At 39.8% G+C, this 20870-nt stretch overlaps 1 protein-coding gene across 4 annotated transcripts in view; it reads left to right on the top strand.

Annotated features, from left to right (window-relative positions):
* Positions 1-16265, top strand: part of npnta (nephronectin a) — a 46798-nt gene extending 30533 nt beyond the window's left edge. For all 4 annotated transcript variants that reach the window (XM_068727218.1, XM_068727219.1, XM_068727220.1 and 1 more), the window contains 8 exons: positions 1194-1313; positions 3946-4080; positions 5413-5535; positions 6955-7371; positions 11479-11568; positions 12448-12546; positions 14355-14614; positions 14863-16265. In XM_068727218.1, coding sequence (XP_068583319.1) covers positions 1194-1313; positions 3946-4080; positions 5413-5535; positions 6955-7371; positions 11479-11568; positions 12448-12546; positions 14355-14614; positions 14863-14973 — 1355 coding nt within the window. In that variant the 3' untranslated portion in view covers positions 14974-16265. The remainder of the gene's footprint in view (positions 1-1193; positions 1314-3945; positions 4081-5412; positions 5536-6954; positions 7372-11478; positions 11569-12447; positions 12547-14354; positions 14615-14862) is intronic.
* Positions 16266-20870: the final 4605 nt, after the last annotated feature.

Raw genomic sequence — 20870 nt, 5'->3', positions numbered from 1 at the left:
TACCCTAATTTTTTTAATTTTAAATCTTGCTTTTGCTTTTGTAGCTTGGATATGCTACTGTGAAGCCTTTCTTCACCTCACTACAAATGTATTCATCTGAATGCCAGTGCAAGGCAATGCTGATGACATACGCTCTCTATTACAAAATTTGTATGCTTTCCCACTTGCGTGAGTACCTCTGACAGCAGCCTCACAATCCTTTGATAGACTGTTTTGATTAAAGCCCCACATTGATCTGCTTAATTATAGCAACTCCAAAGTCTAAAGAACCCCTCTGAAGAACCCTGAGTAGAAAAGTATGAACCCTTTAGACCCTTGAGTGAGCGTGCATTTCTTATTGGTTGCCCTGAGGTATTCCACAGAATGGGAGTTATTGCCTGTACACGTCTTGCTGTAAATTCTGTTTCCCACCTGATAACTATTTTCTTCTCACCTTTCCTCTGGAGCATAGTGTGACTCCCGGTTGCCCTATTTTAATTAATTATTTTTTATCAGAAGGAAATAACTTTCCCCCCATTTAAAGTCTGAATTGTTCACCACTTTAGGAAATCTCAAGCTATTCCAGGTGTTGTCGTGTGATGAAAGCATGATAGTGTTAAACACCTTGCCGCTCTTCTTTTCCTGCCTGCTAGTGCTTTGATCAATAGATCACTGTAGCATTTAATCAGCCTGGCCTGCCTTAGTCATCAAACTGTACTCCAGGGTGCTTGCGGCAGCTGAAATGGCAGCGGCAGTATGAGCCTCACTTTTAATTTCCTTTTTAGGGTCCAAAGTTATTGAGAGAAACTGAAGAAACTCTGTTCCATTATATTATTATTTTGGAGGGTCTGGATCTGCCCTGCATGCCTCCACAACAGAGGTGCTGCACACACTGCACACGCTTTGATAGGGTTTAGATGGATTACGATTCTTTAGGTGTAGGAAAGGATGAAAGTGGGTGAGGGAGGATTGCGTGCACACAGAGCAACTGCACAGCACAGGAATCTAATAACGGCAGAGTGTGCGCTGTTCTGTTGTCTGCACCTCAGGGTCTACTCAGCTAATAACAGGCAGTGGCCTGGCTCTCACATACTGGCTGGAGGATAACGATAACGTGTGAGTGTGAATGTGAAAAGGAAAGAAAGTGAGTGTGTTCTCTCCCTTTTGGCCCCATCATTGGTTAATATGTGTTTGGTTTCCATTGTGTCAATCAGATGCTCGCACTTGTGGCATGGCCAACTGCCAGTATGGCTGCGAGGTGCTGAAAGGAGAGGTCCGATGTCAGTGTCCGTCGCCGGGGTTACAGCTGGCTCTGGATGGAAGAACCTGTGTTGGTACGTCCTCGTCTTTATATATCTCCACAGGCCTGAAAACTGAGCCTTATGTTACCACTCCCTCCCATGAGCTACTCATGTAAAGCATCACAAACAGGAATGTTTAATTTATTTATTTTTTTTCAAGTTCTTCTCAGTCATTAAATTAGCTGAGTGATAATCAAATGCAACTGTTTTGGCAAAGCAAGAAAGAAAACTTGGCAGTGAAAAGACAATTTTGGAACTCAAACAAAACCTTTAGCGAAGCTGAGATTCATCCAAAAATATTTACCAATACATCTGTTTTGCTTTGATTAACTACCCCAGCAATTTAACAGACCTTGTCAACCAAATGGTGACTTTATTCCACTTACTTCCTCCAACTTTTACAGCAGGAATGTGATCAGGGGAAGCCCACTCTCTATCCTCCTCTTCCTTCTTTCTTTACATGGAAAAGCTTCTCAGATGGGTAATGATGAAGTGGCGGTTGAGGCAGTTAACCTGTGTCAGGTTTAAATACAGGTTGTTCGAGACTGGACTGTTCTTGGTTGGCCGCCGTATAGTCCCACATAACTGTGGGCTGGCTAATGGGGGGCGGGTTTCTAAAACAGGACAGACATCAATCATGAAAAATGATGGAGGAGGGTAAGGAAAGGTTGCCTGCAACAGGTGTTACAACAGTTTAATGGAATGTTTCCGGATCCCTCGAGAAGACGCTGTTTTATGGAGAGTATCTAATCATATCTATGGAGGTGATTACTTCTAGTAACTATAGCCTTAGATGGGAGAGTTTGCATTGATGCATAGCTGGTTTTATTCATTATTATGGTGTGAAATCTGTCAACACTGTTTTAGCTGTAGCTTTAAAATTTGCATGGGCTCATGTTTATCAAACTTTTAGGAATTATACATACAAATTCTTTAAGATCCAGTTGAGGAGTAAAAAAGTACTTAGTTGAGTGTAAAGAGAGTCTTTATCAAGCAACTTACTCATACTTACAGCAAAGTGTCAATACATTTCCATTCTACGTTTATTGGCTCCCTGTTCCGTTAATTCTATTAAAGCACAAAGACAAAATCAGCCAATCTGCTCCATTGTCTATTAAAAAAAATCCTTGCAAGTTACTCAGATACATGTTTTACCGCAAAAGCATACATACATATATCAACAAAGTTAGTTATATTTGTGTCAAATCCTCCAGTACCAATTAACATCAATGTAATAAAAATGTAGATTTATTACTTGGTATTGAATAAAAGGAAATTAGCAAAAACAAAATTGAAACAGGAAAAGAATTCTGCAGCTGGTAGACAACTTACATCAAATAAATTACATAAATCAATGCCAGATTTTATAGAATAAATGACTTAAGCTAAGTCAAAAGTTTGAGGATTTGATAAAAAGCTCCTATTCTTTGCAAGTAGCATTACATGTAAAGAAATGTTACTTTTATATTTCGCTTAAGTCTGAAATAGCAGTTTGACAAATGCATGCCAAGATGTTTAACTAAATTAGTTTGGTTGAATGTATTTATTATTTGATGTGAAATGTAGTCTTTTTTTTAAAACTGTGCACCTGCTTTTTGTGCATTAATATTTAAGAAGGATGTCTGATGATCCACTAGAAGGAAATATTGACTTGTTTTGCACCGTGACAGAAAACCGTCTGATTAATGACTAAGTGTATTGATGTTTTTGCATTGTTGCAGAAGGTACGTATTAGACGGCTTCATATTTCAAAGCTGCATCACATAAAAAATGCTTAATTTATCAGACGAGTTGACAAGTAAAACACAATTGCAGAGCTTAATGCAGGCTGATGTATAACAAATAATAAGTGTAACTCTGAGGCTTAAAGATCTGTAGCTTTGAAAGAAAAGTCGAAGCTGCCTTCAAAGCCTGATGTAACATTGATAAAAACAGGCATTTGTATGCAGTATTATACATTTTGAGACAGTGACTGTCTTGTTGTCTGCATGTGTGTGTTATGTAAAACATGATAATTCACCACTGCTCTCCCAGTAGCTAAATAATTCAACTGTTGGCCATTAAGTGTCTTGCTGATGAGAACCTCAACAGCAGTTGTTAAGGGATCACTGTTAAGGGATAAGAGAGCTCAGCCCACTTACTTCACTTGCTTGTTTTCCCAGCTGGTCCAGGTGTCTCTGTGTAAAAGTCCTTTCACAGCACAGTCCCTGAGGCACCACGGTGCCTCAGCTGCAATATGCAGAAAATAAATTAATGATTTTAAGGCAAATGTTCGAGCCTCTCTGTGTCTAAATATGAATGCCCACATGCCTGCAAAGGTGATCAACAGAGACACTTAGAATAGGTCTTTAAATAATGAAACAAGGTATTGTGGATTGTATTCTGCTCACTGAACAGAATACATAATGTGCTTTGTCCTAAATGAATACTAACCAGGGAAGGTGAAAGAAGTCTCCTAATGTGAATAGAGATGTTTGTTTAGTTTTGGATTAATTTGCCTTTTTTAAACCTTGAAGTTTTTCATTGCATTGTGTAATTTTTAATGCATTATATGCTGTATATGGCCAACTCTAAAAGGATCTTTAGTGAGAAATGATAAATACATTATGATTTCATTTAAATATTTTCTTCTTTGTAATAACCGGCATCTCTTTTTCTCTTGCAGATGTGGATGAGTGTGCAGCAGGGATAGCAGTGTGTCCCCGGTTCAGGAAATGCATAAACACCTTTGGTAGCTACATCTGCAAGTGCCATGAAGGCTTTGACCTGCAATACATCAATGGGAAATACCAATGCATAGGTACCGTCACAACTGTCTCCACAGTGAGGCTTTTTTACCTTGTTGCTGCTGAACTGACTGATGAGTCGCCAACTGAATTTTGTTGTATCTTTTTACGATGACAATAAACATCCTTTATCCTTTTTATCCTTTTACAGATAAAACTTACAAAGGTCATAAATGTGCTGAGATGTCTTGACTTATAACCAAAATTATAATTATTTTTAGTGATGCAGTGTGCTGTTTTTACACTAGACACTGAGGGAGCAATTAGAAAAGATAACACACACACACACACACATAGTACTTCTATAAAAAAAACGCATATCAAACAATAGTCTGCCCATATGTACAGTACGCTGAAATTAATTTCTCCTGTAACTTCAGAAGGTACCCACAACCAACCAGTGACGTATACATTTAATCCGTACTGTACTTAAGTACCGTTTTGACAGACTTTACTATAATTTTTTCTTTAATTTTTCTACTACATCCACTACGTTTCAGAGTAAAATATTCTTCTTTTTACTACATTTATCTGACAGGTATTGTTACTGATTACTTTTCAGATTAAGATACATACAAAACATATGATCATTTTATGAAACAAGTTGCATTATTATACTGTACAATAACCAACCCAGCAGTATGTAAAACTGTTCAAATAAGCTCTACCTTGACCTGCTACAATATTAAAAGTAAAGTGTATATAGTATTTTTACACTTAGGCACCGCTACTGTATGTATGTATTTACATCTGCAATGAGATAGTACATTGTTGTATGACATTCAAACATACCACTGAACAGGATGTTCAAAAATGATATTCTAAAACAACAGATAAATACAAAAAGTAATTTTAAGACTCTGTAGTTTGAAGTAGTAAATACGTAATAAAGGAGGAACTGAAACTTCAGAATACTGTTGTTAAACTTTCCCCCAGCTGTCCATTTCAATGATGAATACTTGCAATCTAAACATTTGAAGTAGCATTTGATACAAATCCACGCAATAACCTTGAATATTAGCAGCATCTAGAAGATACACTGCATCCAATGTTGTTTCATTCATTTTTTAAGAACAAATGTAAAAAAAGAAAGAAACAGTAAAATGAGAGAAACTGAAGAAACTCTTTGTTCAACAAACAATTCTGATGATGATTTTTTCTCTGGCATTCACAGAGGGATAATTGTTATTTACTTAAATGCTTTTGCTAACAATACTTATGACATAAACTTTGAGCTCTCCTTGAAGTGGATGTGAAGCAATTATCTTTTGACATTTTGCTGTTATGTTAAGTTTTTTTTACACTTGCACCCAGTAGCTTAATGTTATGTTTTTACTATCTTTCAGATGTGGATGAGTGTTCTTTAGGTCAGAGCCACTGTAGCAACTTTGCCTCCTGCTACAACACGCCGGGCTCGTACAAGTGCAAATGCAAAGACGGCTACAGGGGGATGGGCCACGATTGCAAATGTAAGAATTGAGAACAAAACCCCTGGCCGAGATGCTCACTTTTGCAAAGAGGCCTCACCCCTGGCCTCATATATTTGTTTTCTTTGCCTCTGTTTTCTAAAAAGCTAGGAAACCAGGAATAGCCTTCTGAGCAAAGAGCCGGGACTGAAATTCCTTTCTTTGTAATGGCTGTCAGTCATCACTTAAATCACCCTGCTCCCTTATCACATGTGCCCCAAGTGAGCCTTGACTCCTTTTAAAAAAAAATAATTCTACATCTGTCTATTTTATTCAGCCAAGAAGAGGAGTTATCATCAAATGTCAAAAAAAATATTTTCCTAGTCTAATTTTTTTTTGCTCACACCCACACAGTTCATTTGGTCTGTGCATGTGTAGTTTTAACAGCAGCTCAGTAGACAAGAAGTCATTTATTCTCCACAGTTACTAAATCATCTAACAGACACAACTAGTGTAACAGTCCATAGAGCAGTGAGGATGCCTCCTGGTGTGGTGCGTTGCAAATATTTCACCCTGTCGTCTGCCCAAAGGGGTGTGAGCCACTAGTGCTCTGGGAGTCGAGTTGCAATATCCTATTTGTGTATCACATATCAAAGTCGCCTGCAACTTGAGAAGGCAATAACTGAGTTCAAACCTCTTGCCTTTGTCCACTCTCATTCCTCACTCATGAAGCCCCCCCCCACACACGCACACTACCACTACCACCACACCGCATCGACCCCCAAGTCTCTGTCTCTGCTCCAGCATGAAGAATGTGTGGAGTAACAAAGAAAAAGGTGGTGTTACGTTTATGACATCAGCTGCGCGAGGGTGATCTCCGGGGCACAGCAGCCTGTTTGAGCGCAGAGATCATTCTACACACACACACACACACACACACACACACACACACACACACACACAGAGCAGCTTTATCATGATGCTGCAAGGCCTCTGGCTATGAACACACAAAGAATTACTAATCAGGAGGAGCACATGAACGAATAAAAAGTCACTGTCAGAGAGCAATATTGATTTCACACAAAAATTCACTGAATGTGGAGTGTCTTTGTGGGTGAGTTTGCATGCAACCAGTTATGTTGCATGCAACCATCCGTCTTTCTTTTTTAACAGTCCTATTGTCAAAAATTTCCAGAATTGTCTTTAAAACAAGCCCAAAAATTAATAAATGTGAACTTGCTACATGATGATTTTATGGGCCTCTCTTGTGTGAGCTATTGCTTCAGTGAGATTTGAGACACCCAATTTTTTTTTCAAGACTAACATTTAGTTAATAGATATCAGGAGAAGTCTCAGTAGATGAGGCAAGCCCTCCTCTGCACAAGTCAGACTAATCATTGCAGTTAGTCTACAATTGTACGCCTCATTAACATTTTAGTGCTCATATTTCATTCCTCCGTCTGCATTCTCTTCTTATTTCAGCCATTCCTAAGGTGGTTATTGACCCTCCAAGACCAGACAAACTGCCTCCAAATCATCACAACCGCATTCCCGACATGGATCAGAAAAGAACCACCACTACTCTCCGCCCACCAGTGACTCAAAAGAGAATCTTCCCCATTATCCCCAAATCAACAACTGCCACAACAACTACGACAACCACGACGGCGACCAAAGCACCTCTGCCGCCAAAGAGGGTCACCCCACCTCCACGCAAGCCAGCAGTTTCCACCCGAAAGCCCTTTATCCCAACCAGGAAGCCACCTGCCCCTACACGCAAGCCCTACATCCCACCAAGGCCAGTGGCTCCCACACGACGCCCGCTTTCGCCACCACCAGTAACACCTGTAGACAACACCATCCAGAAGGAGGTCACCAAACAGAGGGGAGATGTCCACAGTAAGAATTATCTTTATATTTTATAAAGATTACATTCATTACACCTTTTTTAACACACACTTTGAGTTATAGGCGACTGTGGCTAAATGGAGAGCAGGGCTGTCCTTCAATCAGAGGGTCGGCGGTTCAATCTCTGGCTCCGCTAGTCGCATGTCGATGTGTCCTTGAGCAAGACACTTAACCTCATAACTTGCTCCCGTAGCTGTTCCTACGGTGTGATAGATTCTGAATTGTAAGTCACTTTGGATAAAAGCGTCTGCTAAATGACTGTAATGTAATGTTATAGATGACAAATCTTCCTTTTGTGTCTATTTTTTAAACTGATCACACATTAAATGTAAGCCTCTTTGCAAATGTTCATAATGTAAGCAAACCTTTAAACCTGTATTCATATTTTTTTGGCCACTTGGGGACAGTACATGAAGGTATAAACACAGCTTTGACATGTTATCACCTCATATTATTCCACATAAATTTGATGGTTAACCTGTTAGCAAACTTTCACCTATTTATACATCCAGTAGATACCAAGAATAATTATAATTTATTTGGAGATGGTTTCTGGCCACCTGACAAAAATATTTGATCTCCTTATAGCTCTGCTTTCGGTCTCTATCAGGAGGAAATATCTGTCTCTGCCCAATGCTCCATTAATTTGACCAGCTAAAAATATTCATTAGAGCAGCTCAGAAAACATGAGAATTTGTTGCATTAGCAGGTTGTAATCTCTGTATTTTGATACAGAGATTACAGAGATGGATAGTGAGGTGAACCTTTCGTTTTTGGGTCACAGACTTTGACATTAAAAGGCACTCATCAGCTCCCTGACAGGTTTCCTCCAACCAACTTGGAGTATATTTGAATATTTCCTCATCTGAATCATGGAACATTGTGTTTATTATGACACATGTCACCATCTGGGGAATCCGAAGGGATGTTTACCCGACAGATGATGTGTATTGTCATATTAATTTTGTATTCAAACACATGGATATGTGCATACAGCAGTTGGCAGTCAGTTCCCAAATGTACACATTTTATATGCCAGCATACAATATGAAAGAGTTAATGCTAAACATTTAGCAAAAAATTGAAGATGGTTTGTTATGTAAAATGATTGAAATTAAAGATCTTTCGTTATCAGATTCAATATAGGGCAATGGGAACTTTCTGTATTAATGCTTTTAAATAGTTGTCTTGCTGTTATACTACCCTCTCACATGATCTTAATGAAGCTGTATCCACCCTCATATTACAATATGATACGCAGATTAATTAATGTAGAAATAATGCCCATTTTGACAAGAGGATTAAGTAGTTGCAATAGTTGCAGTAGTGTAAAGTAAGGAATATTTTCCTCTAACAGTAATTATCTTTTTTGGCTTCAGTTAATAGACAAACTGGTTCTCAGCCAGACTGTTTATCCACATGTCACACGACACTCCCTGCCAAGCATGTATCTGTGACACCAATTACATTCAAAATGCATCTTCACTTCTTTTTTTTTTTGATGTTCTTGATCAGAACCAAATTACAGAATTGAATTATGAAAATACTGTAGCAATGAGAGTTGGTTGAGATTGTTTCTCTTCAAAGGTAGCCACTGCAATCATCTGTCAGCTGCTTTCTTTTCAAAGTCTCAAATTCATGCATCTTTTAATGAAATGATCTCTGCGATGTGACTTGTGAAGACGGAAATATTTAGTTCAGGGCCAAAGTCACAGTCTAATTTTTTGTCCTATCTTTTATTGATCTAGTAAGCTAGATCATTTGTCTGCAGGTAAATGCTTTTCATAACAATATTTAAAAGGTGTGGCTGGGGGAATTCTATATTTTTAAAAGACAGAAAGAGCACCAAACGAATATTTATCCACAGTGTAAATTAGTTCCCAGAAATTAAAATTGCAATTCCCTGCAGTTTTAGGACATGGACTTTAAAGCGCTGAGTGCCATAGACAGGATTGATAAGTTGCAGAGTATTAAGTGTTGTGCTAACACATTGTTGGTTTTGGGATGTTGGCACACAACAAGTGTAGTTTCAGTACATTTGTATATTATTATGATATACAGCCATACAGAAAAAACAACAGAAGGTGAGACTTATTGGAATGTTTAGTCCAGATGCACCAACAGTATAAATTTAACTAAAAATTGCAATTGAACATGGATAGAAGTGTGTTTTGTGTCATGCTTGCTTGTAGGCACAGCAAAAGTCAGTGTTTACCAAAACCCCAAACATTAAGCTCTGTTGACGTAGAAATATCGGGTGAGATGCAACAGCAAAGTAGAGGATAAGAGGTGAACTGTGGTTCCTGCTCACCTTGCCAGATGGCATCACATAATTAGAAAAGGGAAAGAGGAAAGAAGATTACATTAACACCTGTCTGCACTGCTTGAGGGAGACATCAATCTAATAGTTTGCATCACGGCAGAGCAGTTCTAGAAATCAGAGCTTCTTGAAGATGGTTTGAATAATATGAGAGAGGGAGGGAGGAGAGACACTGCTGAGTGATTATTCAGGTAATTAGATGTAAATAGGAATCATTTGAATGAGAGCCTCATGGCATGAAAAATGCCTCAGCTGTGTCTCAAGTACAGGTGTGTACAGAAGTTAGAGCACGTATGTGTGTCCAGTGAAAACCATGTACCTTCAAGAAATAGTTCACTATTTTGGGGAAATACACAAATTAAATTTTCTGCTAGAAATAGATGTGAAAATTGACACCACCCTCTTGTCTAAAAGTGGTATCAATCTTTTCCTCTAAATCTCAGCAAGAAAATTAATATGAATGTATTTCCCAAAATGTAAAGTACATGCTCCAGAGAAAACCCTCAAACATCTGAGGCTACGACAATACTATTGCATTAAAATGCATTTACATTAATTTTAAAAAGTTGGATAAAAACAAAATAAAAGTTGGTATTTAGAGGTTGAAGGTGTTCACCCACAAACATCATCCAAACCTAAAACAAGTCAAGGCTTGGTTATTGCTGAACATTTTGGCAGAACATAGGAAATCCACCTTAAGCTGCTTTTAGTTACCTCCCAAATATCTGGATGAAATGAACCACTAAAGGTCACATTGTAAAAAACAAGAGCAACATTTAGTATGAGCTGTTTCAACATGGTTGTTGAACAAATAAGTTATTTACAGGGTCACTTACAAACCTGTCTCTTGGGCACACACAGAGACATGGATGCCTGGGATTGCTGGAGAGCCTGGTGTGAGTGTGACCTCCCCACTGTCAGATTCCTCCGACTATCCGGCTACATTGCAGTCTGCCAGGTGGTTGAGACCCAGTGTGGGGGTGAATGGGCCCTTTCAGCGCTCAGGCCGACTGGAGGGGGCACATGCTGGGGAGTCTAGGGGACTGACGTGTCAAGTGCAGGTTACAGGGCATTCATGGCATAGGTGCAAGAATCTGCCTGGGATGCTGGGAATAGTTTTACTGATAGTTTGTCTCATTAAAGTCCACTGACTTATCTCATCTGCAAATGCAGTGAATACATACTAAGATGATCTGTGTATCTTCATGAAGATACTCTTCATGAAGGCAATTTAAAACCAGTAAACACAGTTTTCATTCTAATAGAGCAAAATAGCCAAAGCATCTTTTGCCAAAAAAGGCTTGGCACTGTAAAAGTATAAGAAACAACTTTCTATCCTTCACTTGTCAGTCGACCTTTAATAAGACAGCTTGGCTTAAAGTATTCTGGGCAGTGTGACCCCATTGGAGAAGGGAAGACGCTATTTCAGGACTGACTGTGTACTGTATCTGTGTATGTACTGTAGCTCCAGGTTGTGTAACAGCAACATTTGCCCAGACGTTGCATCATGAACCATCAGCCTTTTTGTTGTTATGATTCACATTTGACTTATGGTGTTTCTGCAGGTTTTCTCAGGTATTCTGGCCAGGTTCTGTGTTGTTGAATGCACTTGGCTCTGGATATGCAGGCACTAAACCCTGACATTGATTCATCCTTGCAGAGTCCTTGTAGCGTAATGAAACAAAGCCACACAATAGCCACAAGCAGGGATACCAGTGAGCAAATATAATACCATTGTTAATCCTTTATCTAAACCTGCGTCTCACCTCTCTCCTCAGTCCCTCGGAACCATGGCCATAACACCGTCCTTGGTGTTGACTTTGACATTGAGCTCGGCAACACGGCAGATGAAGCCAAGGACGATCCAGGTAAACACAAGACATTTGACAGAGACAATCAGCAGCAGCCCTCAAATGATGACGAATGAGCCACATTTGCTTTAGGCACAATTACACTGACTATCAACTCCTGCAGTGGTTGCTGCCGAGGCGAAGACATTATAGTGACCAGATGTGCTTTGATATGCCTTTCACCAGGATGTGACACATGACATCTGGCCATATCCATTGAAATAACGGCTCACAGCTCAAAACGGCCAGACTTTTCCACTTTTCACATTATGCTTGCTTGATTGCCTGACTGCTTAAATGATTAATTGATCATTTTGAAGTACATCAGTGCTCCGCTCATAAGCTCCATAGTACTCAGTGTACAGTTCCTACAGCAACTATAAGAAAACAGCTTTTGTGAAGAGACAGCATTTTATGTGTCACATTTGTTTGATGTCATTTATTAATGTCAATGGTATGCAGATTATATTGCCTAATGGTTTAGTTATGTGTTTATTTTGGCTCATGCATTTTCTATGCATTGTCAAGTGAGAAGGCATTTTTATTGGCTCAGGAAATGAACTGAGAAGTGTTTTGCAGAAACCTTGGAAAATGATGGATGTTATTCTTATCTTCGAACCAATTTGTACAGCAATGCATGGATGATGCCACAACTGTATTCCTATAATGTTATTGTCGAAACATCATCACTGGGAAAGAAATCATCAGTCATGACATATTGTGCCTGTCTTTGTAACTATAGTGTATTTTGTTATGGTGGAGGGTAGACAGAATAGGTTGTATGTGTAGAATTCACACAGCAGGGCTCATGTGAAGCATTGCAAAATGCAAAATGAAGCCTCTTTGCATGTATGTGCATCCTGCACGTCTCTGAAAAGTGTGTTTTGTTATCTTCAGAGTCGGGGTATCTGAGCTGCTCCTTTGATGATGGTCTTTGTGGTTGGATCAGGGACAGAGATGGAGACCTGCATTGGGAGACAACGCCTGATCCGTCAGGTAATTCAAGGGCCATTCTCACTCACACACTCTAATAAGGAAAATTGTTTATTTTAGAGTCAGTAAATGGAAAGGAGAATAGCTGCGTTCCTTTACTGACAATGCGTACATATGCAAACACACACAGAGTCAAACAATGTAAGCAGCTCAGTTTTGTTCTGCTCAATTACAGGTCAAGATGAAAATTACTTGAGGGAAGTAGTTTGTCTTTTATGCGGATTAGTGCTTTGCTCTACAAAGCGATGCAAATGAGAAACGGATTACGTGACCCGTCAGCGATACCTGTGGCTCACATAAAATGGGACACAGCACTGTTTTTCTTGGGGTTCAGACAAGGAGAAAATGTGATGAATTATGTTGAGAGGACTCATTAGACACGGTGTGAAGACTAAACAGTGCAGCGTACTGGCACTGTTTAAGTAACACTAACTACAACCGGCTTCTTCTGCCAACTGGCCTAATCTAGCAGGTACTACTGTGTTTCCAGAGACTCAGACTGAGGTCTCATTTTAGCCAAGTTTGTGCTCCCTCATTAGAGGAAATAAAGATTTTTACCCAGACCTTTACGTTCCCTGGAAAATCATTTTCAGTAAATCATAATCTAGGCCCTGACAAAAAGCAATGCCATTTAAGAGGCAACATTTCAGTTTTCAGTAGCATGTAGTGAATAGAATTAATCAGAACATTTAAATACTATCTTATTTATGGGAATGTGTGTGTCCACCTATATATGGCTTTTGCTACATTGCCGGTGTGTTTTGAAGAAAGTAACTATTTACTGTTCATCCCTTTACGTTCTTTTGATAGACAGCCACTGGCTAACACTCGTGGCTGTTAGAAGATTGGCACAGATTTGGAGGGGCCCATAACATATGCAGAAAGCATCTGTGGCCTACAGATACGTATAACACCAGCCCTACACAGATCTGCCAGATAAGCAAAATGCATCTGCATTAATCAGCTATTACCCAGAAGCGCTTTGACTTTTAAATTTTTTTTAAACTATATAGCTCTTTTATTAGTAACTAATGCATGAATTAATGAAAATAAATCTATTTGCCACTGGCAAATGACTGTACTTTGAGGTGACGAATTATAAGTGGGTCAAGTCTTTTTCAATTGTCTATTTTTTCCCCACTTTCCCTTCTACATATTCTACACTACTGTCAAACTGTCAGACCTATTGTAGTAAAAGGCCATGCTGCTTATTCAGGTTTCTTTTTTGGTTGTGTTGACACCCAAATACAATGATTGAATGGATGTATTTCATTGCTCAATTAAAAGAAACTTTTTTTAAAATATTCATTTGGAAAAACTCAACAGCAACTTGTTTTTTCAGACACAATGTCCCACTGACTCAGGACAATTCACAGACTTCATTGTCAACAGTTTGCTTGACTACTGTTTTTGAAATAAAAAGTGAATCCAACTGTTTAATTATTATGTCAATTATCCTACAATAAGTAAATCTGGGTACAGTTTCTGAAAAGCCAAGTTATGTATTAGTGCTGTGATTAATTAGAAATGGTATAATTTCTTTTCTGTTTAATTTAGTCTACTTCAACTAATTTTGTTTCAATTAAGTTTAGGTTTCAGTAAATATGAGAAATAATACTTAATTTAGTAAAAAAAAAAAAAAAGTACAAGTGTGGTGCAACCGGCAAAGATGCAGCATACTCACAGCAGGATGGAACATTCCTTAGTGCTACGTTTCTAGGATACAATTCAATGTTGCCTCTTGTTGAGTAAAGATAAAATATTCTGTGTTTTCATTAATTGACTGTAATGTCCGTCATTTACCTCCCAAGGTGGAAGGTACCTCACCATTCCCGAGGTAGGCAACAAGAGGACTGGACGAGGGGCACGGCTGGTGCTCCCACTCACCCCTCCCTGGAACGATGGCAATCTGTGCCTGTCGTTCCGGCACAAGCTGGCAGGCCACCACGTGGGTATGCTGCAAGTGTTTGTGAAGAAGGGAAAGCAGTACAGTCCAGCAGTCTGGGGCCGGACAGGCGGAAATGGCTGGAGGCACACCCAAATCACACTATGGGGCACAGGCCTGGAAAGTGTAAGTATAAATATTTCAAAATTCACTCATACAATGAAAATTTTAAATGACTGTTTCTCCAGACATTTTGGAAGTATGTCAAATGTTTGTGTTCCTGATAATAAATCCGAGCAGCAGTCTGCATTTCAAGGGTGCATATGCTAAATGTTAGATCGACGTCCGTGTTGGGTAGAAATGCATGCCAGCAGCATTTGGTGGTCATTCCTCAGTGGTAGTACCTCAGTGTGCACGTTGCTGCTGTTCACCAGGTGATCCTGAAGGGGGAGCGTGGGCGAGGCAGGAGCGGCGAGATGGCTGTGGATGACATAACCCTGAGGAAAGGCTCCTGCACAGAGGAGCACAATCTGAGGAGACTCTGACTGAACATAAAAAGGCAGAAAGAAAACAAGAGGGAAAATCATCTCAAAGAGAACTGACTCTGTTTTGACATCCCCTCACTCTGCCTGGCCTCTCACTGATTGCCCCCGTCACCCCTCCCAGCCATTCTGTGAACGATATCCAAAAAGTTGTGTGTCTACAGAACATTCTCCTTTTTGACTGTCCATGAATATAAAAGACTGAATTGAAATGTCATGTGCGCATCCCAGCAGCACACCCCTCTTCTCAGACACCCTCTCACTCCATAACCTTGTTACCATGAAACTTGCATGAACTAACTTACCATGGAAATGTCCTCCACCTAACACAGCCCTGGCAGCCTTCCAGCCACACTGCTGAGAGGCCCACGTTCACTTCAATTCTTCCTGTTGCGAGGATTGTTCCCTCACTTAGCAGTCTGCTTTTGCCTTGCTTTGATCCTTTAGCTACAAGCCATTGCTTTTTATTTGCTGGTATAGCCTACATTTCTTTGAGGTTTAGAGATTAAAAAAAAAATTAAAAAATAACATTACGTAAAAGACAAATTGTAAATGTCATCATTTCTTTCGAGACCCAAAGTAAAACATCATCGAGAGAGTCAATTTAGCCTTGCCTTTGTTGATCTTTCAACTGTTTTACAGCACAGTTTGGACTGAAAGACACAGTTTTTTTTATTTTGTTCACAGTATTAAAAAGATCTGTTTGGTAGAAGAGGTTTCAAATGTAGCACCTTTTCTACCCTGATCTTTTATATAAGCCTCCTAAAGTTGTTCTATGGTCATTGTTTTTTTTAAGATACTCAAAATGTCAAACAGAATCCGTGTATGATTTTTGACACTTCAACACTTAGTTTTTATTAAACAGTATGTGCTTTATTATATTAAGTGCAGTTTGTTATAACAAATTTTAAAGGCTTTCAAAAATTGTATTATTGTAAATGCAGTTGTGTGTACATACTCTGAAAATCTACAATCCCATTTGTTGTGTGGTTTATACGTTATGTAAATTCATACATTGATATTAATTGGATTTCAAAATGGTTGGTATTTCAACTTTCACTTAAAGAACATGTATACAGATGGAAACCTTGTGTAGTGCCAGGCTGTGTATGTCAATGTCAATGTGTTATGATAAAAGGTTCTGTCTGTAACTTGCAAAGCACATAGTTGCATATCGTATGCTGTGATAATGAAGGGCATCGGCTGGAATTTTAAGGTTTTCTGTATGCATGGGTGCATCCACCAAATTCTGATTTATCCAGACCAGTATGTAAATAAAATTAATTTGACTGATATTTTATGACACAAAGCATGATTTTTTTTCCTTTTCTCAGTAGCTGACAGCAACACGGTGTTTAAAACATAAGTGAAATATGTATTGATGAGCAGGTCCCTATATTGTTTTGTTTGTATGAGCACACAGTGAGAGCACAGGGATATAAACAGGAGTTCTTGCTATAAAAGATGGCATTCTTACTAAAGAGAGTAACAGGAGAGTCATTTGATCTTATTGTAACAATGCTGGTTTCATAATGTTAAAAACAACCATAGCAAATGCATTAATCATGTTCACTAAAATCCAATATTTCTTAATTTATGTAAGTGGAATGACTTGTGCTTGATTTATACAGCACCACAAAATCTAAACACTGTACCCCAACAAGTGAGTTCACAACATTTGTCTCTACTCCACTTTGCTTTATTTGAAACTAGAATAATAGTTAACTTCTAAGATTAATTTTATATACCATAAATAAATTATTTCAGCATTATAATTAAATCAGCATTAAAATAAATAAATAAATAAATAAAAGAGAAAGAAAAAGAGAGAGAGAGAATATATGTAGGCGGAGAAGCGAGAAAACTACCAAAATGGCAGATGTAGTCTCGGACGTGATCACGCTAAGCAAACTACCAAAATGGCGGATGTAGTCTCGGACGTGATCACGCTAAGCAAACTACCAAAATGGCGGATGTAGTCTCGGACGTGATCACGCTAAGCAAACTACCAAAATGGCGGATGTAGTCTCGGACGTGATCACGCTAAGCAAACTACAAAAATGGTGGCAGGGCCACGATAGAGGCTGCGTTTACACACCTTGTGCGTCTGAGATGGGTAGCAAAACCTATATGTGTGTATGAGTATGTGTGCATGTGTGTGGGTTAGTTAAACAATAAAGGAAAAGGAAAGAAACACTCAAAGCAAGGTCGATCCTCACCGCCGCAGTAAAATACAGAAACTGTTTCTCTATCACACAGAAACCCGACTGCCGATCTCAGATTCAGCAAGCCGTGGCACTGGTCTTTTAACTGATAGTTACAGAACCAACCTTACTCGCGGTGACTGATCTAACCACAACACTATTACAGCAGCACAAAATACAACAGTAATTTCTAAGCAGCACTAACAGAACTTGGCAGTCCGTAAACATACACAATAACATGTTAACAGTCCAATTAACATAAAACAATACAAGGTAACAAACACACTATGACCTACGTATCTCTGCCCCGACACAAGCCTCTTACTCTGAGATGACTTTGTAGCGGTCGATGTGGTTCTCCGAATTTCTTCATTAAATTTGGGATCCGGAGCTTCAAGCTGCGCAGCGATAAATCCTCCGTATGGCAGCGGGGAGTCCTCGGAAGTTAAGGGAATTTTTATTCTATACGACCGGCAAATGTCGACTTGAATGGGAAGAGAATGTTTTTCTTCCTTCTGCAGGCAAGTTGACCGCTTTTCTTTCAGGATCCAAAACAGTCTATTGTTTGACCAATTATTCCTAGGTTTTCTTAAAAGCAACAACGTTGTGCGCGCCCTTTTCATGCAAATCGAATCGCGTGGGATGGCTCCGAGCTGCAGGTAACGCAGATTTTTATAGTCTAATTTTTAGAGTTTCAGTGACGCCACAGGGAGCCCCCTGTGGTGTCTGTGGCCCTCTTCCAATGAGACCCCAGTGTTGAATTTTGACTAAAAATCACACGTAGGTGAGACACGTCTGGTGGGGCTTGGTGTGATTTTAACCCAAAACAGGCTGTTGACTACTGTGTAGGCCCAACGCCCAACTCCCTTTTTTCCAACCACATGGTGAAGTCCCAACAGTGTGTATGTATCTGTGGCGAGAGGTAGGTGGGATGTGGCTTAAAGTTTACATGGACATTAGCCAATAGTCCGAGCACAACTATTTTTTTAGGAATTTCACCTAAAGATTACCTTTTTCCCACAGTATCAAGGATTCAGAGGACACTCAGGTTCATTATACAGATCAGCCGGAGACGTGGTTCCACTACAAAACAGTTAGTCTTTATTATTATGAAACAGTGGTTCATCGATACTGTTAGACACAAAGTACTAATAAAAGAGCCGTATACATTTACTTAGAAGGGAGGTGTAGGGCTGCGGCTTACCAGTGGCGAGGTGGACCAGTACAGGTGAGGATCCCAAAAGAGGAGGCACCCCGATCACACGTGCACACAACACTCACACACACACAACCACACGTGAGTGTTCCAAACCAGGGGTACACCAACCCACACAGCACACGAAGGGAGACACCAACACCCGGAGGCACCAACCCCACCACCTAGGCGTAGCAGCTCCTACAGGGACAGGGAACACAATTACACAAGATTCTGGTTCTCAAAACAAAAGGAAAATCAAAAAGGGAAAAATAAGAAAAGACAAAACACAAAAATAACTCAAGTTAACTGATCAGTAAGGAGGATGATCAGCTACCCAATGAGTATAAATCAAATGCCAGAGTGGGCATTAACATCCCCTGTCAGCATACACAATAAAAAATGGCTCGAGCTAAAATAAGTTTCTCTCTGTTAAACCCCAGTGATGCTGACACCAAATGGCACGAAGCCGCCGTAAGATCAGCGTCAGACCCTGGAAAGCAGGCGAGAGCAGGCGGAAAAGAAGGGGGTGGTGACAAAAAACTGCGTTAAAGTCGGACTGTTTTCAGCCGCCTTCACGGAATACACAGGAAGTCATTGGATAGTTTATATCCTGTTCGTTACATCTGTAGGCTACCTGTAGTCTTCGGACCACGTTTGGAAAACTATGGCTGAAGAAATAGCATTTGGTTTCTTGATCGCCGATGAAGTTGAGGCAGAAGAGATCCCTCTACTTTTACACGAAGTTGGACTTGGACGAAGAAGGTGATTTGTTTTATGTAAATATTTAAAATGAACCAGAACATAGGGCCACGTTTAAGAAAGTAAATTTAGCATCGTATCCTTATGTTTAATGATTCACCAATGTTAGCCAAATTATAAAACTAAAAATAGTAGAATAATCAAGGCATGTAATTTAAAACAATTCGTATTTTTTATTATTTAATACAAAGGATGTCATTGTGGTGAAACATGGTTTTCATAATTGAATAACTGTTCCCTATATGGTTAGAGTTCTTTAGAATTCTATAAAGAATCAGCTTCATTCTTCTTCTTTTAGGTTGGTTCCAAAAATAGCACATTTTGTTGACAAGGTTGTCCCTCTATACAGTGCCACTGACTTCAGAAGTCATTTCAGACTCTCAAGAGGACAAGTGGAGGTAGGCTTACCTACAGCGTTTCAAGGCTAAATATAATCACTCATATTTACATGTCAGTTTGACTCTTCTTTGCTAACTAGGACCTTATGACCACGCTGGGACCACACTATATGAACAGACAGCAAACCAAACTACCTGTCTGTAACAGTGTTCTTGCGTGTCTAACCAGGAGTCATGTAGGGGTGTGGCAGACACATTCAACATTTTCAAATCTACACTTTCAACCCATCTCCATCACTTCTGTTCCCTGGTCAATACACATCTGTCCCATCACATTTCGTGGCCTACAGGGGAAGCACTCCACACGTCCCAGTTACATTTTGAAACAGCTGGATTTCCAAATACAGTCTGTGCTGTCGATGGATGTCACATTTCCATTGTCAAACCACATTGCAACAATCCCATAGCCTATTATAACCGGAAACAATTCTACTCCATCATCCTCACTGGATTCTGTGACAGTAAGCGGAGCTTCTGTCACGTCAATGTAGGGCACCCTGGTAGTTGGCATGATGCCAGAGCATTTCGCAACACTGATGTTGCACGGTTTTTAGAAGAGGATCCTCAGGCCCTGGTCCCAGAGGGAATGCACATCAGTGATTCAGCTTATCCTCTTTTGAGAAAACTGATGAAACCCTACCGGGATAATGGCCACCTAACCACCAGGCAGTGGCGCTTCAACCAAAAACTCACTGCAGCTTGTGTGGCCATCGAGCATGCTTTTGGCCTCCTGAAATCAAAATTCAGGAGGCTCAAATGTCTGTACATGAAGGAAGTGGCAAGTATCAGTGCAACTGTCACAGCATGTTGCATCCTTCACACCTTTTGTTTGGAGTCAGGTGACCAACTTGATGAAGATGAGCAGGGTCTCCTTCATCAACTTAGAGAGGACATTGATGATCCACATCCACCACAGCCCAACCACCAAGATGCATCTCAGTACAGAGACATGATCTGTGCCCAAATTTAAGGACAGTATGTATTGTGACACCTTCACAATACTTTTAGTTACAATTTTCTTTACACATTTTTGTGAGCTGGTGTGCAGGATGCCACAAGGTGATGGGAGGCACTTCAGGTCAAATGCAAAGTAGAAATTAACCTTGTAATATTTTAAAGACATTCCCTTTTGATTGAAGTGCCTCTACAGCATCAAGGCTTCTGCTGTGCCTCCACGTGGCAGCTCATGGTAACTGGGTGCAAGAACCCAGGCAAAATCAGCAGGGGATCGTCGAGTAGTGGTTATACTGGTTAGTGTGAACCAGCCAAACACTTCTAGTTTTGTAGAGTTAGTTTCTTAATTAAATTTCTCAAAAACACAAGACACATGAATATGGGTAA

This window comes from Cebidichthys violaceus, unplaced genomic scaffold (genome assembly GCF_023349555.1).
Source record: "Cebidichthys violaceus isolate CVI_PGR_0920_01 unplaced genomic scaffold, fCebVio1.0.p SCAF_4, whole genome shotgun sequence".
Classification (NCBI taxonomy): domain Eukaryota; kingdom Metazoa; phylum Chordata; class Actinopteri; order Perciformes; family Stichaeidae; genus Cebidichthys; species Cebidichthys violaceus.
The sequence above is the reverse complement of the archived record's forward strand: the minus strand, read 5'-3'. Positions and strand labels throughout refer to the sequence as shown.